General features: G+C 45.2%; 1 protein-coding gene across 8 annotated transcripts in view; it reads left to right on the top strand.

The window, feature by feature from the left end:
• The window catches only part of LOC110496546 (phosphoprotein associated with glycosphingolipid-enriched microdomains 1), an 81029-nt gene that overhangs the window by 37313 nt on the left and 16654 nt on the right, over positions 1–27062 (top strand). For 2 of the 8 annotated variants that reach the window (XM_036953276.2, XM_036953274.2), the window contains 3 exons: positions 19568–19617; positions 23815–24041; positions 26464–26515. In XM_036953276.2, the coding sequence (XP_036809171.1) occupies positions 23875–24041; positions 26464–26515 (219 nt within the window). In that variant the 5' untranslated portion in view covers positions 19568–19617; positions 23815–23874. The remainder of the gene's footprint in view (positions 1–19567; positions 19618–23814; positions 24042–26463; positions 26516–27062) is intronic. The other 6 variants (XM_036953275.2, XM_036953277.2, XM_036953278.2 and 3 more) reach the window with 3 other exon arrangements.

Below are 27062 nucleotides of genomic sequence, written 5' to 3' on the forward strand. Positions count from 1 at the left end.
AAATGTTCTTTCCATAATGCAATTAGCGGGAAAACACCGTTGTCAAAAGGGCAGCGCACATGCCTCATAATATGTAGTAGAACTTTCAGCTTTCAAACAATGAAGTATATCTTTTCAAAATGCATACTGCCTCCAGCTCATTGCAAAGTGGTGTGTGACGCGCTGATGAAGCCTCCCTTCCAGCAGCTCTCACGCTGTCTGACAGATTTTACGCCCAAAGGCTCTGTATCTGCATGCTGTACGTGTGTGATAAATAAGATGCATAACAAATATACTGTACACACGTGCCAATTTAATTCCACAAAATGATACAAATGAACCTATAGACCAATAAGCATGACCAGTCGAATGAATTTCCATCAATGTGTATAGGCTAAAAAGCATTATTTTGCTTGGGATTTTTTCTTATTCTCTTGGACAATTGGCCGCTGCCAATTTTATTTATTGGCTTTTCAATTTTTTTTATCGGCCAAAAGTCGACTATTACCAGCTAATGGAAACCCTGACATGAATACAAGGGGATTATAGGAGCATTAATTAACCTCATGATGTAGCGTTGAAGTGCAGTATGATAGTAAATGGTGCTACCACTCTAACCAGCACTGTGTAAATTGTGTGAAGTGTCCAGGGGTTGATGGGTTAACAAGGGAAATGAAGCGAGAGATTGACAGCTAATTGACTGTAATGGAGGCTGGGGTTTTAATTGGCCACTATAGGTACACAGGCTAAACTCTCTAGTGGATACATAGGCCAAACACTCAGAGTATAAATATGGAATAATATGGAACAGAAACGGAATCACATGAACGGAGAGGAGCAGGGTGAAGTGTGTGTGTGTGTGTGTGTGTGTGTGTGTGTGTGTGTGTGTGTGTGTGTGTGTGTGTGTGTGTGTGTGTGTGTGTGTGTGTGTGTGTGTGTGTGTGTGTGTGTGTGTGTGTGTGCGCAGCTCGGGGCGGCAGGTAGCCTAGTGGTTAGAGTGTTGGATTACTAACCAGAAGGTTGCAAGATTGAATCCCTGAGCTGACAAGGTAAATATCAGTCGTTCTGCCCCTGAACAGGCAGTTAACCCACTGTTTCTAGGCCGTCATTGAAAATAAGAATTTGTTCTTAACTGACTTGCCTAGTTAAATAAAGGTCAAATAAAAAATGTGTGACGAGGGTGTGTTTGTGTGACCTGTCAGACACTCTAAGAGCCACCAGTGTGGATAATAAAACTGAGGGCCACCTACCTTCTCTACTCTACACCAGATTAGCAGTGGGAGATGTTGGGCACCTTGGAAGTATCAGCCGTGTCTGCAGACAGAAACACACACACACACACACACACACGTGCGCACAAACACACACTGCCTGCTAATTGGCTCATTTCTATTCAGATTCCAGTCGAAGCCCTCTGTGACTTTCAACAGATTTGCCAACAGCTCTATATTTGCTGCTCTGATGCACACAGTTGGTTCACTCAGTCTGTTCTGTTATTTCTCTCTCTAGAATATAATTTCACCTAAACTCATATCATGTGCTGCAGTTTCCTATAGCACACCTACATTATACCCACAACTACATTATCCTCTCTATATCCTACCCTACAATATATATCCTATGCTCTATCGATATCCTACGTTAAAATATTTAAATTCATGACGTACAATGGGATTTCTCTCTGTGTAGCTACCATTTTAATTATTATATTATTTTGACATTGCAGATGTACAGACCACTGATTTAAACAGACATGTTGTTGCTGTCTCTGATCCTCCTCCCATGCTGTCTCTACAGATCTGCTCTCTGAGCGCTGGCCCATATTTTACCATATCTTTATGTCCGATGAGTCGTGTTGCATTTGCCCAGGCCTAATCTGAAGGAGACGCCCAAGGGGGGAAGGGAGAGATGGAGAGAGAAAGGGGGAGGGGCAGAAAGATACATTGATAGACAGACAGAAATACACAGACAGATTTATCCAGACAAAGGACTGGTATAAGGGAGAGTTAGTTTCTGGGACTAGATCAGGAGGAGTCTGCATTATAAATTCCTACCCCGTGGAGCTCTGTGGAGGCCTGTCTGATAAATGGTGCTGCTGCAATGGTCAACCGCAGCGTAAGCAGAGCAGCACTCCTAATGCCTGCCTACCATTTACCACCCTCCTCTCACTCTAATGCTGTCCTCCCATCCTCCTCTCCACTCACTCCTCTAATGCTGTCCTCCCAACATCCTCCTCCTCTCCTCTCACTCCTCTAATGCTGTTCTCCCAACATCCTCCTCTCACTCCTCTAATGCTGTCCTCCCAACATCCTCCTCCTCTCCTCTCACTCCTCTAATGCTGCCCTCCCAACACCCTCGTCATCTCCTCTCACTCTAATGCTGTCCTCCCAACACTCTCCTCCTCTCCTCTCACTCCTCTAATGCTGTCCTCCCAACATCCTCCTCCTCTCCTCTCACTCTAATGCTGTCCTCCCAACACCCTCCTCCTCTCCTCTCACTCCTCTAATCCTGTCCTCCCAACACCCTCCTCCTCTCCTCTCACTCTAATACTGTCCTCCCAACATCCTCCTCCTATCCTCCCACTCCTCTAATGCTGTCCTCCCAACATCCTCCTCCTATCCTCTCACTCTAATACTGTCCTCCCAACATCCTCCTACTCTCACTCTAATGCTGTCCTCCCAACACCCTCCTCCTCTCCTCTCACTCTAATACTGTCCTCCCAACATCCTCCTCCTCTCACTCTGTTGTCCTCCCAAAACCCTCCTCCTCTCCTCTCACTCTAATGATGTCCTCCCAACATCCTCCTCTCACTCCTCTAATGCCTTCCTCCCAACATCCTCCTCTCCTCTCCTCTCACTCCTCTAATGCTGTCCCCCCAACATCCTCCTCCTATCCTCTCACTCCTCTAATGCTGTCCTCCCAACATCCTCCTCTCACTCCTCTAATGCTGTCCTCCCAACATCCTCCTCTCACTCCTCCAATACTGTCCTCCCAACACCCTCTTCTCCTCTCACTCCTCTAATACTGTCCTCCCAACACCCTCTTCTCCTCTCACTCCTCTAATACTGTCCTCCCAACACCCCCTTCTCCTCTCACTCCGCTAATACTGTCCTCCCAACACCCTCCTCTTCTCCTCTCACTCCTCTAATGCTGTCCTCCCAACATCCTCCTCCACTCCTCCATCCCTCTCGATCTGAATCAGACAGGGAGGGGTGAGAAGGGACAGACCCTCATGGAGTTATGCACCACCCCTATACCACTGTTCCAGCTATCCCTCCCTAGCCCTGCACCCCCATCCAGCCACATCCCGATCTCAAATCATCAGTTCCCATCCCCAGCCATGTGTGCACCCTGCCGGCCTAGCCAGTATTAAAACACACACACACACACAGCTAGATTGAATAAATCACCCTGTTGCTAATGGAGCTGAGGGGGTTTACATGCATCTGTCCACCTCCCCGTGCTGCCCCTAGATTAATACCCCATTGATTGTGTCTGTGAATGAATGAATGACATTTTATTTTCAAATCGCCAGTTCCCAACCCACCCCTTACTGGACTAATTGACACACAAGCAAACATTACAATGATAGTTATTCTGTTGTTCTCTGGAATGTGCACCGCATAAAGAATGAAACATACATCAATAGATCAGGTTATACAAGTAATAATAAAAACCTTAGAGCAGTAAAAAGAACACATAAATCCAGAAAAATTAACCTGGTCTGAACCCGGTCTGCCACAAAGAGAATATTCAATTGTGAGACAGGCCTACACACAATCTATTTACATACATGCCCTTTACTATATATCTGGAGCTAAATATTTGGATTACTTAATTATAGGGCACCCGTTATCTTTTATTCCAGGCTTTATCAAAAAATTCCACAAACGGAAATACACAATGGACAAAAACATTTAATTTCTCCTCATCGCTCTGCAACATAATGCCAGGGTATATCTGGTGGGCTTTCTGGAATAAGGGCAAACATATATCATGGTAGAAAGGACAATGGAGGATCAAATTAATTCCCTGGTGATGTACATGGGACTGGCGAAGGTATCAAGACTAGAGGTCGACCGATGAATCTTAATGGCCGATTAATTAGGGCCGATTTCAAGTTTTCATAACAGTCGGTAATCTGTATTTTTGGACACCGATTTGGCCATTTTTTTTTTTACACCTTTATTTAACTGGGCAAGTCAGTTAACACATTCTTATTTTCAATGACAGCCTAGGAACGGTGGGTTAACTGCCTTGTTCAGGGGCAGAACGACAGATTTGTACCTTGTTAGCTCCGGGATTCAACCTTGCAACCTTACAGTTAACTTGTCCAACGCTCTAACCACCTGCATTACATTGCACTACACGATGGGCCTGCCTGTTACACGAATGCAGTAAGAAGCCAAGGTAAGTTGCTAGCTAGCATTAAACTTATCTTCTAAAAAACAATCAATCATAATCACTAGTTAACTACACATGGTTGATGATATTACTAGTTTATCTAGCGTGTCCTGCGATGTATATAATCGATGCAACGCAAGGGGATGATTTAACAAAGCGCATTTGCGAAAAAAGCACAATCGTTGCACGACTGTACCTAACCATAAACACCAATGCCTTTCTTAAAATCAATACACAGAAGTATATATTTTTAAACCTGCATATTTAGCTAAAAGAAATCCAGGTTAGAAGGCAATATTAACCAGGTGAAATTGTGTCATTTCTCTTGCGTTCATTGCACGCAGAGTCAGGGTATATGCAACAGTTTGGGCCGCCTGGCTTGTTGTGAACTAATTTGCCAGAATTTTACGTAATTATGACATAACATTGAAGGTTGTGCAATGTAACAGCAATATTTAGACTTAGGGATGCCATCCGTTAGATAAAATACAGAACGGTTCCATATTTCACTGAAAGAATAAACATTTTGTTTTCTAAATGATAGTTTCTGGATTCGACCATATTAAAGGCTCGTATTTCTGTGTGTTATTATGTTATAATTAAGTCTATGATTTGATATTTGATAAAGCAGTCTGACTGAGCAGTGGTAGGCACCAGCAGGCTCGTAAGCATTCATTCAAACAGCACTTTCGTGCGTTTTGCCAGCAGCTCTTCACTGTGCTTCAAGCATTGAGCTGTTTATCAAGCATTGAACTTCAAGCCTATCAACAGATGAGGCTGGTGTAACCGATGTGAAATGGCTAGCTAGTTAGCGCGGTCCACGCTAACAGCGTTTCAAATGTCACTCGCTCTGAGACTTGGAGTGGTTGTTCCCCTTGCTCTGCAAGGGCCGCGTATTTTGTGGAGCGATGGGTAATGATGCTTCGAAGGTGGCTGTTGTCGATGTGTTCCTGGTTCGAGCCCAGGTAGGAGCGAGGAGAGGGACGGAAGCTATGCTGTTACACTGGCAAAACTAAAGTGCCTATAAGAACATCCAATAGTCAAAGGTACATGAAATACAAATGGTATAGAGAGAAATAGTCCTCTAAATACTATATTAACTACAATTTAAAACCTCTTACCTTGGAATATTGAAGTCTCATGTTAAAAGGAACCACCAGCTTTCATATGTTCTCATGTACTGAGCAAGGAACTTAGACGTTAGCTTTCTTACATAGCACATATTGCACTTTTACTTTCTTCACCAACACTTTGTTTTTGCATTATTTAAACCAAATTGAACATGTTTCATTATTTATTTGAGGCTAAATTTGTGTATTATATTAAGTTAAAATAAGTGTTCATTCAGTATTGTTGTTATTGTCATTATTACCAAAAAAATAAATAATTGTCAGATTAATCGGTATCTGCTTTTTTTGGTCCTCCAATAATCGGTATCGGCGTTGAAAAATCATAGTCGGTCGACCTCTAATCAAGACTGGTCCCAACTGACCGGCCCACTGGTCCCAACTGGCCGGCCCACTGGTCCCATCTGCCCTGCCCACTGGTCCTATCTGGCCGACCTGTTTCTATTGAAAAACTTTGCTGGCTATTCTGGCAATTGGCGTATCCAACAGTCTATTCCAAAGTCTCACCATGCCTTCCATCTCACCTCACAGGGTTTCCAGCCCATTTCCCCAGTTATTTCCAGTATAGGCCCAAACTTGTGGATACCAAAAAAAAATGTGCATGTCTGACACAGTTTGGAATGCGCGGCAATACCAGTGGTGGGTGTTCATGTATGCAAAGGGAAGCCAGGCTTCCCCGAAAAATGTACCAAGAAAAAAATGAACAAAATTATTTGTCTTTCGTCTCTCTGTTTCATTAATTTCCTTCAATTTGCTAGAGGCTGAATGTATCTCACCGGAGAAAGCATCAGAGCGAACGAAACAGCGCCCCTCTGTCTCAGTATGTGTAGCCATCTATCTGATGCTGTCTGGTCAAAAAGAGTTTGACATTTTACCGCACGGAGCATTGAATACAAGGGAAGCCAGCAAGCATTTGGCCTCCCTTTAATTTTTCTTTGCTAAGCTGAGTGAGCTTAGCTCAGCTGTGAATGGTCCTGACACACCAAAAAAAGTGTCAAGGGAAGCTAGTTTAGATTTGACTTCAGACCAATCGCATCACCTCAGAAGCCAAATGTCATTGGCAGAACAAAAAGTAATCTTGTTGTGTTATCCTTAGCTAAATTTGTCCCTTTCCTTAATTAGCCATGGATGGAGATAGTGATTTGGACTGATGATTATAAAAGTGATTATAAAAGTGATTATGTCTGTCTGGGTGTGTATATCTGTCTGTGTGTGTGGGTGGGTGGGTGTGTATATCTGTCTGGGTGTGTCTTTGTCTGTGTGGGTGTCTGTCTGTCTGTGTGTATATCTGTCTGGGTGTGTGGGTGGGTGGGTGTGTATATCTGTCTGGGTGTGTCTTTGTCTGTGTGTATATCTGTCTGTGTGGGTGGGTGTGTACAGTTGAAGTCAGAGGTTTACATACACCTTAGCTAAATACATGTAAACTCAGTTTTTCACAATTCCTGACATTTAATCCTAGTAAACATTCCCTGTCTTAGGTCAGTTAGGATCACCACCTTATTATAAGAATGTGAAATGTCAGAATAATAGTAGAGAGAATGATTTATTTCAGCTTTTATTTCTTTCATCACATTCCCAGTGGGTCTGTGTCTGTGTGTGTGTCTGTCTGTGTGGGTGTGTATGTCTGTCTGTCTGTCTGTGTGGATATGTGTGTGTATGTCTGTGTGGGTGTGTCTTCCTGTGGGCGTATCTGTCTGTCTGGGTGTGTCTGTCTGTGTGGGTCTGTCTGTCTGTCCGTCCGTCCGTCCGTCCGCCCGCCTGCCCGGCCGGCTGGTGTCAGAGCTAGGTGATGTATGGTGGGGTGCTGATGGGGGAACGTTGTTTGTGGTGTATGTGTCTGTTATGAAGATTTTGGGTTTGCAAAACAAGTGTGTGTGAGAGGGAGATAGACTCTGTCTGTAGAGATCTGTTACATCTCATTTGGGCTGGCATAATGAATCAACCCAATGGCCTTGTGTACCTGAGATGAGAGACTGACAGACAGGGAGACGGATGGACACACAGAGAGAGAGTGTGTGTGAGAGAGAGACAGACAAGGCCCATGTCTGTGTTAATGTTTTTATCTTCCCTGCTATGCAGCACATCATAATCTCTCCTGTTGAATAAAGACCTGCTCTGCTCTATCAGTGGTAATCTGCACCTCATTTCCAAAGATCCAGCAGCAAGACTTCTGCAGCAACAGCCTGTGACTCAAAGACAACTCTGCTTTTTAGTGCTGAGTGCTGTCGACTCACTTTAGGGAGAATTTGTGGTTTTCTTACAAGATAACATTCCCTTGATCTCTTGGATCCTCCAAGAATATTTGAGCCTTTGTGTCTGTGGTGTTTCTTGGATTCCTTTGTGGGATAGCAGGCCTCTTGTTTTTCTGTCCGTTTTGAGATGCTGAAGTGATATCAACAGGCATGTGCTCCTCCACTCTTAACTGACTGATAATGTCACCCCCCCAGCCTCACCAGCGCAGGTCAGTAGGTCAGCAGCTGTCTAAATGTTTGGTGAGAAAGTCATTTAGGATGTGTGACCGTCACTGGGACTGTGACAATGTGTAGTCTCTCGTGTTATTCATTTAGACTACGCTATGGGATTTTAATGGTCGACTCGGCTGACTTGCGATATCGTTACAAAGCTGCACTGCAACATATTTAGTTTGAGCTCATATTGAATTTCAACAATTGATTGTTAGACCCTGAGCAGTTGGTACTTCTCAGTATTCAAAAAGGGATTATGAGAATATTCATTTTAGGTTTAGTGTTATTTTGTGGTCGGATGTTTAAATCTCTCACGCTCTCCAAATAGAGACGATTATAATGATGATGATGCTTCCTCCTTTTTGGTGTTGACCAGAGGGAGGGACTGAGAAAAAGGAGGTGAGAAAAGGAGAGCGAGAGAGAAATTGAGCGTTAGTGCGCCTAGAGCAAAACACAGATAAAAATAGAGAAGTTTCTCTAGACTACAGACTTTAGTGTGTTAATGGTTGACACAGACAGTATTGTTTGTCTGCTAGCTGAACACAGTAGAGCAGAGCAGCATGCCCTGAATGCAGACACTACCGAGAGAGGGAGAGAAAAGGGGGGACAGCACTCCTTTAGTAACCTGCCAGCCATACAAACCCCCATTTTGAGCCCCAGAAGTGCAGCTTCAACCTCTAACTCTAGTGGAATGCTGTGTGTGAGAGCTAGAGTTACGTTTGTTTGTTTTACTTTCTCAGTTCCTTAACTGGCTTCATAGAGAGAGAAATGCAGGCAGTGTGGTGTTATCCATACCCTCTGTTTTCCACTTGATGTGGTCGGATGGGATATTTCTTGGCTGAAAGAATCTTCTGTGTGGGGAAAAACATTTCCGGGGGGCTCCCGAGGGGCGCAGCGGTCTAAGGCACTGCATCTCAGTGCTTGAGGCGTCACTACAGATACCCTGGTTTGATTCTAGGCTGTATCACAACCGGACATGATTGGGAACAATATAGGGCGGCCCTGTCGTGTCCTCAAGAGACCTACAGTCCTGTCCTCAAGAGACCTACAGTCCTGTCCTCAAGAGACCTACAGCCCTGTCCTCAAGTGACCTACAGTCCTGTCCTCAAGAGACCTACAGCCCTGTCCTCAAGAGACCAACATCCCTGTCCTCAAGAGACCTACAGCCCTGTCCTCAAGAGACCTACAGCCCTGTCCTCAAGAGACCTACAGTCCTGTCCTCAAGAGACCTACAGCCCTGTCCTCAAGAGACCTACAGCCCTGTCCTCAAGAGACCTACAGCCCTGTCCTCAAGAGCCTACAGTCCTGTCCTCAAGAGACCTACAGCCCTGTCCTCAAGAGACCTACAGCCCTGTCCTCAAGAGACCTACAGCCCTGTCCTCAAGATACCTACAGCCCTGTCCTCAAGAGACCTACAGCCCTGTCCTCAAGAGACCTACAGTCCTGTCCTCAAGAGACCTACAGTCCTGTCCTCAAGAGACCTACAGCCCTGTCCTCAAGAGACCTACAGCCCTGTCCTCAAGAGACCAACAGCCCTGTCCTCAAGAGACCTACAGCCCTGTCCTCAAGAGACCTACAGCCCTGTCCTCAAGAGACCTACAGTCCTGTCCTCAAGAGACCAACAGCCCTGTCCTCAAGATACCTACAGCCCTGTCCTCAAGAGACCAACAGCCCTGTCCTCAAGAGACCTACAGCCCTGTCCTCAAGAGACCTACAGCCCTGTCCTCAAGAGACCTACAGCCCTGTCCTCAAGATACCTACATCCCTGTCCTCAAGAGACCTACAGCCCTGTCCTCAAGAGACCTACAGCCCTGTCCTCAAGAGACCAACAGCCCTGTCCTCAAGAGACCAACAGCCCTGTCCTCAAGAGACCTACAGCCCTGTCCTCAAGAGACCTACAGCCCTGTCCTCAAGAGACCTACAGTCCTGTCCTCAAGAGACCTACAGTCCTGTCCTCAAGAGACCTACAGCCCTGTCCTCAAGAGACCTACAGCCCTGTCCTCAAGAGACCAACAGCCCTGTCCTCAAGAGACCTACAGCCCTGTCCTCAAGAGACCTACAGCCCTGTCCTCAAGAGACCTACAGTCCTGTCCTCAAGAGTCCTACAGCCCTGTCCTCAAGAGACCTACAGCCCTGTCCTCAAGATACCTACAGCCCTGTCCTCAAGATACCTACAGCCCTGTCCTCAAGAGACCAACAGCCCTGTCCTCAAGAGACCTACAGCCCTGTCCTCAAGAGACCTACAGTCCTGTCCTCAAGAGACCTACAGTCCTGTCCTCAAGAGACCTACAGCCCTGTCCTCAAGATACCTACAGTCCTGTCCTCAAGAGACCAACAGCCCTGTCCTCAAGAGACCTACAGTCCTGTCCTCAAGAGACCTACAGCCCTGTCCTCAAGAGACCTACAGTCCTGTCCTCAAGAGACCTACAGCCCTGTCCTCAAGATACCTACAGCCCTGTCCTCAAGAGACCTACAGCCCTGTCCTCAAGAGACCTACAGCCCTGTCCTCAAGAGACCTACAGTCCTGTCCTCAAGAGACCTACAGCCCTGTCCTCAAGAGACCTACAGCCCTGTCCTCAAGATACCTACAGTCCTGTCCTCAAGAGACCTACAGCCCTGTCCTCAAGATACCTACAGTCCTGTCCTCAAGAGACCTACAGCCCTGTCCTCAAGAGACCTACAGCCCTGTCCTCAAGAGACCTACAGCCCTGTCCTCAAGAGACCTACAGCCCTGTCCTCAAGAGACCTACAGCCCTGTCCTCAAGAGACCTACAGCCCTGTCCTCAAGAGTCCTACAGCCCTGTCCTCAAGATACCTACAGTCCTGTCCTCAAGAGTCCTACAGCCCTGTCCTCAAGAGTCCTACAGCCCTGTTCTCAAGAGTCCTACAGCCCTGTCCTCGAGATACCTACAGCCCTGTCCTCAAGAGACCTACAGTCCTGTCCTCAAGATACCTACAGTCCTGTCCTCAAGAGACCTACAGTCCTGTCCTCAAGAGACCTACAGCCCTGTCCTCAAGATACCTACAGTCCTGTCCTCAAGAGACCTACAGCCCTGTCCTCAAGATACCTACAGTCCTGTCCTCAAGATACCTACAGCCCTGTCCTCAAGATACCTACAGTCCTGTCCTCAAGATACCTACAGCCCTGTCCTCAAGATACCTACAGTCCTGTCCTCAAGAGACCTACTGTCCTGTCCTCAAGATACCTACAGCCCTGTCCTCAAGATACCTACAGTCCTGTCCTCAAGAGACCTACAGCCCTGTTCTCAAGATACCTACAGTCCTGTCCTCAAGAGACCTACAGTCCTGTCCTCAAGAGACCAACAGCCCTGTCCTCAAGATACCTACAGTCCTGTCCTCAAGAGACCTACAGCCCTGTCCTCAAGATACCTACAGCCCTGTCCTCAAGATACCTACAGTCCTGTCCTCAAGAGACCTACAGTCCTGTCCTCAAGATACCTACAGCCCTGTCCTCAAGAGACCTACAGTCCTGTCCTCAAGAGACCTACAGTCCTGTCCTCAAGAGACCTACAGCCCTGTCCTCAAGAGACCAACAGCCCTGTCCTCAAGAGACCTACAGCCCTGTTCTCAAGATACCTACAGTCCTGTCCTCAAGAGACCTACAGCCCTGTTCTCAAGAGACCTACAGCCCTGTTCTCAAGATACCTACAGTCCTGTCCTCAAGAGACCTACAGCCCTGTTCTCAAGAGACCTACAGCCCTGTCCTCAAGATACCTACAGTCCTGTCCTCAAGAGACCTACAGCAATATATAGAAGGTTTGAGGGTTTCTGTTGAAAAATACGTCTTCTTTTAGAGAAGCATCTCTGTTAAACAAATAGGCACCGGCTGTACTTTCCCTGCCTGTTACTGCAGAAAAACATTCAGCAAGTTTCCATTTCATTTCCTTAATTCCTTGTTTTAAAGTAAGCTTGATAGGCATCTTTAAAGAGAAAGGGGAACTCGGAGGGAGAACCTGGATGGATATGAAGACAAAGAGAAAAAGAAAAGGGACTCAAAGATGAGAAAGAGAGAGGCAACTCAGAAGATATATAACAGATTCAAGCAGCACTTGTAGATGAGAAATGAGAGGAAACCAAAAATACAGAGAAGCCCTCTAAATTATGCAGTCTGTCCATCCGACTGCTTCCCATTTAGGAGAAAAACAAGACAGATCAATTTTACTCTATGTCAGACCATTAACATCAACCCGTGGGACCATCACTGTTTCCATGGCTACACCGCCCGCCATATTCTGTTGATTAACACTGACTGTTTTAATTGGAAGGTTTCCCTCTCGCCACGTCCCCGCGAGAAAACCACTGATTGGTTTAGATTAGACGCTACTGGAAGGTCTGGCGAGCATCGGGCACTGACCCATGGAACTGACAGTCGGCACGTGCGTGTCCTCTCTTGGATTTCCCCGACTGCTTGCACCATGTTCAAAACTAGATTAGTCCCAGTTGGTTAGCTGTGGCATTAGCGAACTAGATTATGGTATTTTCTGTGGTATGATATTTGGGGTATTAGCAAGCTAGCTGATGGTATTGTCTGTGGTATGATATCTGTGGTATTAGCTAGCTGATGGTATTGTCTGTGGTTTGATATCTGTGGTATTAGCTAGATAGCTGATGGTTTTGTCTGTGGTATGATATCTGTGGTATTAGCTAGCTAGCTGATGGTATTGTCTGTGGTATGATATTATCTGTGGTATTGCTAGATAGCTGATGGTTTTGTCTGTGGTATGACATTATCTGTAGTATTAGCTAGATAGCTGATGGTTTTGTCTGTGGCAACATAAGTCAATGTAACTATAGTATATAGATGTATATAGTCATGGAAGAGCACTGCAAATTACTTTTATGACCAGTAGAGAAGAGTGAGAATGAAGAGAATGAACCTGTTATGGTCGGTATAGAATGAAGAGAATGAACCTGTTATGGTCGGTATAGAATGAAGAGAATGAACCTGTTATGGTCGGTATAGAATGAAGAGAAAGAACCTGTTATGGTCGGTATAGAATGAAGAGAATGAACCTGTTATGGTCGGTATAGAATGAAGAGAATGAACCTGTTATGGTCGGTATAGAATGAAGAGAATGAACCTGTTATGGTCGGTATAAAATGAAGAGAATGAACCTGTTATGGTCGGTATAGAATGAAGAGAATGAACCTGTTATGGTCGGTATAGAATGAAGAGAATTAACCTGTTATGGTCTGTCTGTGGTATGGTATTAGCTGTGGTGTTAGTTAGCTAGCTGATGGTATTGTCTTAGACAGGGCAGGGCCACAGAGGGACAGCATCCTGAAAGGCTGTAATATACTGTATGAATGACACACAGACGGGCCTTAGGGATGGGTGTGTCACTGTGTCAGAAGTTCTCTGTCTCCTGTCTGTTAGTTTCTTTTATTGCTTTGGTTATTTATTTATATATATATATATATATTAGATATGTCGTTGTTTTTTTTTAAGCTACTTTTTTTGACGAGCAATGGACATTAGACCGGTGGAAATCTGTCCTTTGGTCTGATGAGTCTAAATTTGAGATTTTTGGTTCCAACCGCCTTGTCTTTGTGAGTCGCAGAGTAGGTGAACGGATGATCTCCGCATGTGTGGTTCCCACCTTGAAGTATGGAGGAGGAGGTGTGATGGTGTGGGGATGCTATGCTGGTGACACTGTCAGTGATTGGTTTGCTCTTGGTGGGACTATCATTTGTTTTTCAAAAGGACAATCACCTTAAACACACCTCCAGGCTGTATAAGGGCTATTTGACCAGGGAGAGTGATAGAGTAGTTCATCAGATGGCCTGGCCTCCACAATCACCCGACCTCAACCCAATTGAGATGGTTTGGGATGAGTTGGACCGCAGAGTGAAGGAAAAGCAGCCAACAAGTGCTCAGCATATGTGGGAACTCCTTCAATACTGTTGGAAAAACAGTCCTCATGAAGCTGGTTGAGAGAATGCCAAGAGTGTGCAAAGCTGTCATCAAGACAAAGGGTGGCTACTCTGAAGAATGTATCAATATTTTGATTTGTTTAACACTCTTTTGGTTACTACATTATTCCATTTGTGTTTTTTCATAGCTTTTATGTCTTCACTATTATTCAACAATGTAGAAAATAGTAAAAATAAAGAAAAACCCTTGAATGGGGGGGGGGCCCGAGGTGTGAGGGCGCATGCTGAATAGCGTGGCATTGATTATCATTAGGCCTGTCAGACTGAGAAACACAAGCAGACACACTCACACAATACACACACAGAGACAGCAACATATGCTGTATGGCGTGAAATCCTGCTGAGAGGCGGAGAAGGACCTGGCATGTCTTTCTACTCTCACTGTCCGGTTGAAAAACGTCACAGAGGAGTTTGTGTCTGATACAAGAATGTGAGAAGCCCTTGTATTGTATTAAACATTCCCTCACACAAGAGTGCAATGGAAGTTTTAATGTCACGAAAAAGCGGCATAGGATCTCTTCAAAATGAAACTAATTTGCGTAACTTTGAATACATTTCTTTTTTTTCTCTTTGCTTTTACAAGTTATTTATTTATATTATATGAAAGTGCACTTTAGAGCATACTCTCACTTCCACCTAATCTTGGTCTGCAAAAGCTAATTCTAAAATAACAAGTGCCACCCCCCCCCCCCCCAACCCAAAATTCCTCATTGTATTATTATTCCAGAGTGAGTTTTTCCCATTCTCTTATCAAATGATTTATTCTGGAAATGCCTCTGGCTCACACATGAGGATCCTCCCTGGGAAGAGTTCTCAAGATCCAGCTGTGCTCACGTGTGTAAGGCCACTCACAGAGAAGGTGGTGTTCCACGTACGTGTGTAAGGCCACTCACAGAGACGGTGGTGTTCCACGTGCGTGTGTAAGGCCACTCACAGAGAAGGTGGTGTTCCATGTGCGTGTGTAAGGCCACTCACAGAGAAGGTGGTTTTCACGTGCGTGTGTAAGGCCACTCACAGAGAAGGTGGTGTTCCACGTGCGTGTGTAAGGCCACTCACAGAGAAGGTGGTGTTCCACGTGCATGTTAGGCCACTCACAGAGAAGGTGGTGTTCCACGTGCGTGTGTAAGGCCACTCACAGAGAAGGTGGTTTTCACGTGCGTGTGTAAGGCCACTCACAGAGAAGATGGTGTTCCACGTGCGTGTGTAAGGCCACTCACAGAGAAGGTGGTGTTCCACATGCGTGTGTAAGGCCACTCACAGAGAAGGTGGTGTTCCATGTGCGTGTGTAAGGCCACTCACAGAGAAGGTGGTGTTCCACGTGCGTGTGTAAGGCCACTCACAGAGAAGATGGTGTTCCACGTGCGTGTGTAAGGCCACTCACAGAGAAGATGGTGTTCCACGTGCGTGTGTAAGGCCACTCACAGAGACGGTGGTGTTCCACGTGCGTGTGTAAGGCCACTCACAGAGAAGATGGTGTTCCACGTGCGTGTGTAAGGCCACTCACAGAGACGGTGGTGTTCCACGTGCGTGTGTAAGGCCACTCACAGAGACGGTGGTGTTCTACGTGCGTGTGTAAGGCCACTCACAGAGAAGGTGGTGTTCCACGTGCGTGTGTAATGCCACTCACAGAGAAGGTGGTTTTCACGTGCGTGTGTAAGGCCACTCACAGAGAAGGTGGTGTTCCACGTGCGTGTGTAAGGCCACTCACAGAGAAGGTGGTGTTCCACGTACGTGTGTAAGGCCACTCACAGAGACGGTGGTGTTCCACGTGCGTGTGTAAGGCCACTCACAGAGAAGGTGGTGTTCCACGTACGTGTGTAAGGCCACTCACAGAGAAGGTGGTGTTCCACGTGCGTGTGTAAGGCCACTCACAGAGAAGGTGGTGTTCCACGTGCGTGTGTAAGGCCACTCACAGAGAAGGTGGTTTTCACGTGCGTGTGTAAGGCCACTCACAGAGAAGGTGGTGTTCCACGTGCGTGTGTAAGGCCACTCACAGAGGTGGTGTTCCACATGCGTGTGTAAGGCCACTCACAGAGAAGGTGGTGTTCCACGTGCGTGTGTAATTCCACTCACAGAGAAGGTGGTGTTCCACGTGCGTGTGTAAGGCCACTCACAGAGAAGGTGGTGTTCCACGTGCGTGTGTAAGGCCACTCAAAGAGAAGGTGGTGTTCCACGTACGTGTGTAAGGCCACTCACAGAGAAGGTGGTGTTCCATGTGCGTGTGTAAGGCCACTCACAGAGAAGGTGGTGTTCCACGTGCGTGTGTAAGGCCACTCAAAGAGAAGGTGGTGTTCCACGTACGTGTGTAAGGCCACTCACAGAGAAGGTGGTGTTCCACGTGCGTGTGTAATGCCACTCACAGAGACGGTGGTGTTCTACGTGCGTGTGTAATGCCACTCACAGAGAAGGTGGTGTTCCACGTGCGTGTGTAATGCCACTCACAGAGAAGGTGGTGTTCCACGTACGTGTGTAAGGCCACTCACAGAGAAGGTGGTGTTCCACGGGCGTGTGTAATGCCACTCACAGAGACGGTGGTGTTCTACGTGCGTGTGTAAGGCCACTCACAGAGACGGTGGTGTTCTACGTGCGTGTGTAAGGCCACTCACAGAGAAGGTGGTGTTCCACGTACGTGTGTAAGGCCACTCACAGAGAAGGTGGTGTTCCACGTGCATGTGTAAGGCCACTCACAGAGAAGGTGGTGTTCCACGGGCGTGCCAGTGTGCATTCGTCTCTCTGACTATCAGCCTGCCGCTAGCAAGCCACACACTGCTCACAGAGGTAGCATTATTTTCCTGTGCGGAGGGATACTGTACGGTGCAGATGGAGGCTGTGATTCTGCAGGGGTCCCTGAGTCTGCAAGCCCATGGTGCTGCGCTGAGTCGGCGGGTCGCAGCTGCAATGGGAGCCGGTGTGTGTGTGTGTGTGTGTGTGTGTGTGTGTGTGTGTGTGTGTGTGTGAGTGTGAGTGTGAGTGTGAGTGTGAGTGTGAGTGTGAGTGTGAGTGTGTGTGTGTGTTTGCTGGGCCAAAAGTAGGAGGCCTCTCCGCTGCAGTCCAAACACATTCCTACTTTAAATGGCTTTTCCATTTTGTTATTTTCTATGGCAGGGAATAGAATGTTCTCTCGATTCTTTCTCTCTCTTCCAAGACTCTGTTTTTCTCCTATTAAGACTGGAGTGTGGAGTGCTTTCTTGTTTCAGGCAGGAGAGGAGAGCACTCTCTCTGTGGCTTGGGGCTTATTGCTGCTGGGTTCATTTAGTCTCACACAGAGGTCAGGAAGGTGGTTTTTCACAGTATAAAATATATGAAATAATGTAGCTGTCTTTGGTGTCTTTGGACAGACTGGGAAGAAGATGAGATGGAAGAGTTATTCTGCTTTTCTTCCGAGTTAGCTTCACATAGATATCCTCGTTTGATTGTATATTAACTGAAATTATTTAAGTTGTTGGTGTTATAGGCTTGTAAAGGACAAAATGCATAATGGACTAGGGAAGGGGATGAGAGTCACTATTCTTGGACTAGGGAAGGGGATGAGAGTTACTATTCTTGGACTAGGGAAGGGGATGAGAGTCACTATTCTTGGACTAGGGAAGGGGATGAGAGTTACTATTCTTGGACTAGGGAAGGGGATTAGAGTTAATATTCTTGGACTAATGAAGGGGATGAGAGTTACTATTCTTGGACTAGGGAAGGGGATGAGAGTTACTATTCTTGGACTAGGGAAGGGGATGAGAGTTACTATTCTTGGACTAAGGAAGGGAAGGAGAGTTACTATTCTTGGACTAGAGAAGGGGATGAGAGTTACTATTCTTGGACTAGGGAAGGGGATGAGAGTTACCATTCTTGGACTAGGGAAGGGGATGAGAGTTGCTATTCTTGGACTAGGGAAGGGGATGAGAGTTACTATTCTTGGACTAGGGAATGGGATGAGAGTTACTATTCTTGGACTAGGGAAGGGGATGAGAGTTACTATTCTTGGACTAGGGAAGGGAAGGAGAGTTACTATTCTTGGACTAATGAAGGGGATGAGAGTTACTATTCTTGGACTAGGGAAGGGGATGAGAGTTACTATTCTTGGACTAGAGAAGGGGATGAGAGTTACTATTCTTGGACTAGGGAATGGAATGAGAGTTACTATTCTTGGACTAGGGAAGGGGATGAGAGTTACTATTCTTGGACTAGGGAAGGGAAGGAGAGTTACTATTCTTGGACTAGGGAAGGGGATGAGAGTTACTATTCTTGGACTAGAGAAGGGGATGAGAGTTACTATTCTTGGACTAGGGAAGGGGATGAGAGTTACTATTCTTGGACTAATGAAGGGGATGAGAGTTACTATTCTTGGACTAGGGAAGGGGATGAGAGTTACTATTCTTGGACTAGGGAAGGGGATGAGAGTTACTATTCTTGGACTAGGGAAGGGGATGAGAGTTACTATTCTTGGACTAGGGAAGGGGATGAGTGTTAATATTCTTGGACTAGAGAAGGGGATGAGAGTTACTATTCTTGGACTAGGGAAGGGGAGGAGAGTTAATATTCTTGGACTAGGGAAGGGGATGAGAGTTACTATTCTTGGTCGGATGGAGCTCGAACCTCGTCATCATCATTCTTCCACCTGTGTCCCTTCACTCAGTGCTGTTCAGGGAAACATGATTAAAACATTTCTATAATTGTTGCCCGCAAACCATAAATAATCATGAAGGGGTGGGGGAGAATATAGAGTTGCCATAGTGACATGACGGTATTCAGTCTGTAATTATCTGCTGTGTGTGTCTCTCACAAGCCTACAGAGAGAGAGGCACACACTAGAGATACCCGAATCTCGATCTCGGACCGTAGCGGGTCCACATCCAGAATTCTAAATAATGTCACGGGTATGGGTTAATCTGATATGATTGTCACGGGTCTCGGGTATTTGTAATTTTAAGAATCTTGGCTATTTGTCATTTTAACTGACTTGTTCAGAAAGGTACAGATCTGAACACGACTGTTGCAGTATAGAGAAAGAAGATAGAGAGAAATTGTATAATTTATGCTGATGCTCTTGCTTTTCATGAGAGTGGAGCGTGACTCGTGTAGCTTTTTGTTGGCCAGTTATAAGTCATCAAAGTGGCAATAGGCTACAGTCATAGAGCCTCCGTGTGTTGCAAAAGTTAGGAGATAACATGGCATAAATTACTGGATACTCCCTATGACCCATAAACCAGCTTTCTGGACAAACCAGAAAATCAAGAGCCCATCTGAATTTTTATCAAAGCCCAATCTTGATGTTTGTCATGCTTGTGTTTTCAGAAGTTGTGGGGTGAGTCATTTAGTGCGGAGACTTGAGGTAGGCCTCAGTTGCCACAGTGAGCTGTTACAGATGGAACAGTTATAGCCCACTGTTATGTGTTGTTCCTCTCCAGTAGGTGTCCTCTCCTCTGTCTGTTGAGAATCAGGGACAGACCGATCACATCCCAGAGGATACATAGAATGCAGTGGGATGATGTCACACAGTCATTATTATCTCAGTCACTGTATACATTTCTGTATGCCATCCATGCATGATATTATACCCCACCCTGCTGTACGTTCTGCAGTGCTCTGCTCTACACCACCACACTACTTTCCATAGCTAGTAACTCCCCTCTCTCCTCTCTGCAGGCAAGGACGAGCTCGTGAATAACCACAGCCTGTGTAACCAAGGTGTCAAGGTAAGGTTCTGTTTACATTCTGCTTGCACTGTAACTCACAGGAGTGATAAAAGTGTATATTTCTCACTCTGGCATTGAAAGTGACATTTAAAGACTAGTTTATTTATAGTATGTATGTTTACATACGTAGCCCCTTGGTGTCACTTCTCAGCACTGGTCTTTAGTCTTCACAACTGAGAGCTGATCATTCTAATAATAATCATTTGGTGGGTGTTTTTATGTCCTATGATGACATGTTGAAACTGAAGCAGGGGTTGGTTTTCACTCTGCTACTGGCTAGAGTTTCACACCACACACTCTCTGTGTGTGCGTGTTGTTTCTGCTACACAATACTGGCCTGATGTTAGCTCCCATGCTCCACAACTGCATTTGCATAGGAGCAGAGTGGCAAGAGGACTTTTCAGACCCACATAAATACTAGGGTTGGGACGATGCCAGTAATATTTTTTCCTTGGCAAAAATGGAAACACGAAGTACACAAAACTCTTTGGTCCTTTAAAAACCTACTGTATGTCAAATAGTGTGCACTATAGCTTGGAAAATACAAAAATGTGACTGGATGACAACATAATGATGTTTGTTTCCAACATTAGGGCTGTTCTCCGCTTTGCGTTTTGTTTCATTGCCACGATACTAGTACGAGTATCACAATACCGGCCCTAGTAAACACACATCACTTTGGACGTATGTTTGGCTCTTCTTCTCTGTTCTGTTACTGCTGTCTGCTTGACTGATTGAAAAGGGAAGGTCAAGGTTAGTTAGAGCAATCAGCTACCCTCTTTCTTCTGTCTCTGAGGCCCTCCTTTTCTACCTCTCTCTCTTCCTCCCTCTCTCTCCCTGCCCCACACAAATAGTGTGTGTGTGTGTGTGTGTGTGTGTGTGTGTGTGTGTGTGTGTGTGTGTGTGTGTGTGTGTGTGTGTGTGTGTGTGTGTGTGTGTGTGTGTGTGTGTGTGTGTGTGTGTGTGTGTGTGTGTGTGTGTGTGTGTGTGTGTGTGTGGGTGTGTGTGTGTAGGTGCGTGTGTGTGTGTGTGTGTGTGTGTGTGTGTGTGTGTGTGTGGGTGTGTGTGTGTAGGTGCGTGTGTGTGTATGTGTGTAGGTGTCCAAACTTTACACTGCTACTGGTACGTGCACACAGTACCAGTGTAAAGTTTGGACACCTACTCATTCAAGGGATTTTCTTTATTTTTACTATTGTAGAATAATATTGAAGACATCAAAACTATGAAATAACACATGTGGAATCAGGTAGTAACCAATAATATTTTAAGATTCTTCAAAGTAGCCACCCTTTGCCTTGATGACAGCTTTGCACACTCTTGGCATTCAAATAAGTTATGTTATACTCACTGACATCATTCAAACAGTTTTAGAAACTTCAGTGTTTTCTACTTCTACTTAGTTTTTCTAGTGTTTTTTAAAACGAATAATATGCATATCCTAGCTTCTGGGCCTGAGTAGCAGGCAGTTTACTTTGGGCACACTTTTCATCCCGACGTGAAAATAGTGCCCCCTAGCCTTTTTTGGTTACTACATGATTCCATTTGTGTTATTTCATAGTTTTGATGTTTTCACTATTATTCTACAATGTTGAAAATAGTAAAAATTAAGAAATACCAGTAGGTGAGTAGGGTAGGTGTGTCCAAACTTTTGACTGGTACTGTACATACACACATATATATGCACACAAACACACACATAAACACACACATATAGAGAGAGATGCAGTGCCCAGTCCTTAGCAACACTCAGGGCTGCCAGCCATCTGGGCCACACAACCTCTCTGGCTTATTTAAATCATTCTGGAGAAGGGTGCCATTCCTCACGGCTTCCCCCAGGTGGGGAGGGTAGGCAACAACATACCCACCACGCTGACCCTCAACACAGGGACCCCTCAGGGGTGCGTGCTTAGTCCCCTCCTGTACTCCCTGTTCACCCAAGACTGCGTTTCCACGCACGACTCCCAACACCATCATTAAGTTTGCCGACAACACAATGGTGGTAGGCCTGATCCCCGACGACGATGAGACTATAGGGAGGAGGTCAGAGACTGCCAGGACAACAACCTCTCCCTCAAAGTCAGCAAGACAAAGGAGCTGATCGTGGACTACAGGAAACAGAGGGCCAAGCAGGCACCCATTCACATCGATGGGGCTGTAGTGGAGCGGGTCGAGAGCTTCAAGCTCCTCAGTGTCCACATCACTCAGGAATTAACATGGTCCACACACACCAACACAGTGGTGAAGAATGCATGACAACGCCTCTTCCCCCTCGGAGGCTGAAACAATTGGGATGGGCCCTCAAAACGCTCTACAGCTGCACCATTGAGAACATCCTGGCTGGCTGCATCACTGCCTGGTATGGCAAATGCTTCGCATTCGACCGCAAGGTGCTACTGAGGGTACTGCGTACAGTAACACTGTTTTGACTCATCACATACGCTGCAGCTGGCGTGTATTATCTGTCACTTTATTCCTAGTTATATGCACATGGATTCGGTTCTGGTACCCCCCCCCCCCGTATAGAGACAAATTATCCTTACTCATTGTGTATTTATTATTGCTTTTATTATTATGTGTTTTACTTTTCTATTTTCTTTATCTCTGCGTTGTTGGGAATGGCTCGTAAGTAAGCTTTTACGAAGCATGTGATGAATAACATTTCATTTGATTTGAATTAAGCCTAACCCTCTTGGATAGCATTCAGGCAAATATGGCTTACGTGGGGAGGTTACTTATTACATGCGCAGTACGCAAGTTCTGTAGTGTTCTCTGAGTGAGGAGACTGCAGCGTGTCTGTAGCACATAGTATGACCCTCATTGCCTGCATTGCAGTCTGTGTCTGCACTGGCTTGCCCCCTTGTGGCTGTTTTAAAACATTGCACTACATTGCAACAACTGCATGAGAACTAGGCAGATCTGTAATAGCACAACAGTAACAGATTGAAGCGCTATATGATGAATTAAGATCCACTGTAATGATATTAGAATGTCTTCTATTGGATTCCATTTTTGATTTGATTTATTAGGATACCCATCAGCCAACGCCGATGACTACAGTCTTAGTTGGGTCCTACACATAACGAAAAATATATTAGACAAAAGACACATTTTGCATTAAAGGATGATGATTTTATGATTTGGAAAGTGGCAACATAACTCAATGTAACTATAGTATATAGATGTATATAGTCATGGAAGAGCACTGCAAATTACTTTTATGACCAGTAGAGAAGAGTGAGAATGAAGAGAATGAACCTGTTATGGTCGGTATAGAATGAAGAGAATGAACCTGTTATGGTCGGTATAGAATGAAGAGAATGAACCTGTTATGGTCGGTATAGAATGAAGAGAATGAACCTGTTATGGTCGGTATAGAATGAACCTGTTATGGTCGGTATAGAATGAAGAGAATGAACCTGTTATGGTCGGTATAGAATGAAGAGAATGAACCTGTTATGGTCGGTATAGAATGAAGAGAATGAACCTGTAATGGTCGGTATAGAATGAAGAGAATGAACCTGTTATGGTCGGTATAGAATGAAGAGAATTAACCTGTTATGGTCGGTATAGAATGAAGAGAATGAACCTGTTATGGTCGGTATAGAATGAACCTGTTATGGTTGGTATAGAATGAAGAGAATGAACCTGTTATGGTCGGTATAGAATGAAGAGAATGAACCTGTTATGGTCGGTATAGAATGAAGAGAATGAACCTGTAATGGTCGGTATAGAATGAAGAGAATGAACCTGTTATGGTCGGTATAGAATGAAGAGAATGAACCTGTTATAGTCGGTATAGAATGAAGAGAATGAACCTGTTATGGTCGGTATAGAATGAAGAGAATGAACCTGTTATGGTCGATATAGAATGAAGAGAATGAACCTGTTATGGTCGGTATAGAATGAAGAGAATGAACCTGTTATGGTCGGTATAGAATGAAGAGAATGAACCTGTTATGGTCGGTATAGAATGAAGAGAATTAACCTGTTATGGTCGGTATAGAATGAAGAGAATGAACCTGTTATGGTCGGTATAGAATGAAGAGAATGAACCTGTTATGGTCGGTATAGAATGAAGAGAAAGAACCTGAGTCAGATGTGGCTCACAGGTGTCTTCCATGATCAATGACCTTGTGCACTATTCTTTTGATGCCACTGTGTTGATGTTTTCTCCCCCCCCCCCCCCCCCCCTGCTAGCAGGTCCCCTGTGTGTGATGCCCTCTTGCTAGCAGGTCCCCTCCCAGAGTGTGATGCATCATGGCTCCGGTGCTCAGTGCCTTGTTAGGGCCGGGGGTCGTGGGGTCAGGGGTCTCCATGGCGACATCGTTAGGCAGCGAGCCGCTGGTCCTTGTGGTCACCCTGATGGCCATCTCTGCCATCGTGCTTCTCTCACTGCTACTGCAGCTGTGTGCCAGCTGCCAGGGGTGAGTGGGACACAATAAAATGAAATGCATGAATACTGTCGTTTTACTTGCCTTCAGAAAGTATTCACGCCCCTTGACTTTGTCCACATCTTGTTGTGTTACAACCTGAATTTAAAAGATTTTGTGTCACTGATCTACACACAATACCCCATTATGTCAAAGTATAAATTCTTCAGAAATTTGTAGCAATTAATTACAAATGAAAAGCTAAAATGTATTGAGTTAATAAATCTTCAACCCTTTGTTATGGAAAGCCTAAATAAGTTCAGGAGATAAAAATTTGCTTAACAATTCACATAAGTTGCATGGACTCACTGTGTGCAATAATTGTTTTTAACATGATTTTTGAATGACTACCTCATCTCTGTAACCCACACATACAACTCTCTGTAACGTCCCTCAATCAAGCACTTAATTTCAAACACAGATTCAACCACAAAGACCAGGGAAGTTTTCCAATTCCTCGCAAAGGGCACCTATAGGTAGATGGGTAAATAAAAAATAAAAAAGCATGAATATCCCTTTGAGCATAGGGAATTTATTAATGACACTTTGGATGGTGTATCAATACACCCAGTCACTAAAAAGATACTGGCGTCCTTCCTAACTCCGTTGCCGGAGAGTAAGGAAACTGCTCAGGGATTTCAACACGGGGCCAATGATGACTTTAAAACAATTCCAGAGTTGAATGGTTGTGTTATGTGATTGCTAAGGATGGATCAACAACATTGTAGTTGCTTCACAATACTAACATACATTTCAGAGTGAAAAGAAGGAAGCCTGTACAGATAAAACATCTTCAAAGACATGCATCCTGTTTGCAATAAGTAATACTGCAAAACAACGTGGCAAAGCAATTCCCTTTTTGTCCTGATTACAACGTGTTATGTTTGGGGCAAATCCAATACAACACATCACTAAGCACCACTGTTCATATTTTCAAACATGGTGGAGATTGCATCCTATTATGGGTATGCTTGTCATTGTCAAGGACTGTGGACTTTTTTAGGAAAAAGATCAGCGGAATGGAGCTAAGCACAGGCAAAATCGTAGACGAAAACCTGGTTCAGTCTGCTTTCCAACAGACACTGGGAGATAAATGTACATTTCAGCAGGACAATAACCTTAAACAAGGCCAAATATACACTGGAGTTGCTTACCAAGACGACATTGAATGTTCCAGAGTGGCCTAGTTAGTCTTGCCAATCTATCGCAATACTTGAACATGGCTGTCAAGCAATGATCAATAATGTAAAAGAGCTTGAAGAATTTTTTAAAGTATAATGTGCAAATGTTGCACAATCCAGGTGTGGAAAGCTCTTAGAGACTTACCCAGAAAGACTCACAGCTGTAATCACTGCCAATCCAGGTGTGGAAAGCTCTTAGAGACTTACCCAGAAAGACTCACAGCTGTAATCACTGCCAATCCAGGTGTGGAAAGCTCTTAGAGACTTACCCAGAAAGACTCACAGCTGTAATCACTGCCAATCCAGGTGTGGAAAGCTCTTAGAGACTTACCCAGAAAGACTCACAGCTGTAATCACTGCCAATCCAGGTGTGGAAAGCTCTTAGAGACTTACCCAGAAAGACTCACAGCTGTAATCACTGCCAATCCAGGTGTGGAAAGCTCTTAGAGACTTACCCAGAAAGACTCACAGCTGTAATCACTGCCAATCCAGGTGTGGAAAGCTCTTAGAGACTTACCCAGAAAGACTCACAGCTGTAATCACTGCCAATCCAGGTGTGGAAAGCTCTTAGAGACTTACCCAGAAAGACTCACAGCTGTAATCACTGCCAATCCAGGTGTGGAAAGCTCTTAGAGACTTACCCAGAAAGACTCACAGCTGTAATCACTGCCAATCCAGGTGTGGAAAGCTCTTAGAGACTTACCCAGAAAGACTCACAGCTGTAATCACTGCCAATCCAGGTGTGGAAAGCTCTTAGAGACTTACCCAGAAAGACTCACAGCTGTAATCACTGCCAATCCAGGTGTGGAAAGCTCTTAGAGACTTACCCAGAAAGACTCACTGCTGTAATCACTGCCAAAGGTGATTCTAACATGTATTGACTCAGGTGTGTGAATACTTTTGCAGACATTTCTAAAAATCATTTGGAGTATTGTGTGTAGATTGGTGACAAAAACAAAACAAAAAAAATCTATGTTTTATTCAGTCTGTAACACAACAAAATATAGAGTAAGTCAAGGGCTGTGAACACTGAAGGCACTGTAGTTATACTGTACTGTAATATAGTTTATTAATCACATTCTCACTTTGGTACCGGCAGACAGACTAACACAGTTGGGTGTCTGCATAATAGACTGCATTATTACAGTCTTCTGTAGACTGTAGTTGAGTCCATACATAACCTCCAAACAGACAAAGTCAAAGCTTTAATCATCTTCTTCCTTCTTCTTCTCCAGGCAAAATAAATCCAATGGCCGCCCAGGAGACCATGAGAACCTCATGAATGGAGTGAGTCTGTCTGAAGTCGTCCTCCTCCCTTTCCTCTTTTCCCTCTTTTAAAGGGTTCTCTCGCTTCCTTAAATTGAAACGGCAAGTCTAAGTTATTCTGCTGAAGTGCTGAATAGAAATCTGAGAGTTCCTCCTTTCATTTTCTGTCAAGACATTCCTCTCAACACTTCTATGAGTGAGGGTTGGCCTTGTGGGATACAGGGTTAGTCAATGAAAAGTGGGAGAGAACATGTCAGAGGCAACTTGTCTAGCAGAATGGTTGAGTTGGTGTCTTCCTGGGTTAGACTCTTGGAGAGGAGAGAACAGCTGTGAGTTGGTGTCTCGCTGGGTTAGGCTCTTGGAGAGGAGAGATCAGCTGTGAGATGGTGTCTCGCTGGGTTAGGCTCTTGGAGAGGAGAGATCAGCTGTGAGATGGTGTCTCGCTGGGTTAGGCTCTTGGAGAGGAGAGATCAGCTGTGAGTTGGTGTCTTCCTGGGTTAGGCTCTTGGAGAGGAGAGAACAGCTGTGAGATGGTGTCTCGCTGGGTTAGACTCTAGGAGAGGAGAGA

The sequence above is a fragment of the Oncorhynchus mykiss genome, chromosome 18, assembly GCF_057628025.1.
Source record: "Oncorhynchus mykiss isolate SJ-2025 chromosome 18, ASM5762802v1, whole genome shotgun sequence".
NCBI lineage: Eukaryota > Metazoa > Chordata > Actinopteri > Salmoniformes > Salmonidae > Oncorhynchus > Oncorhynchus mykiss.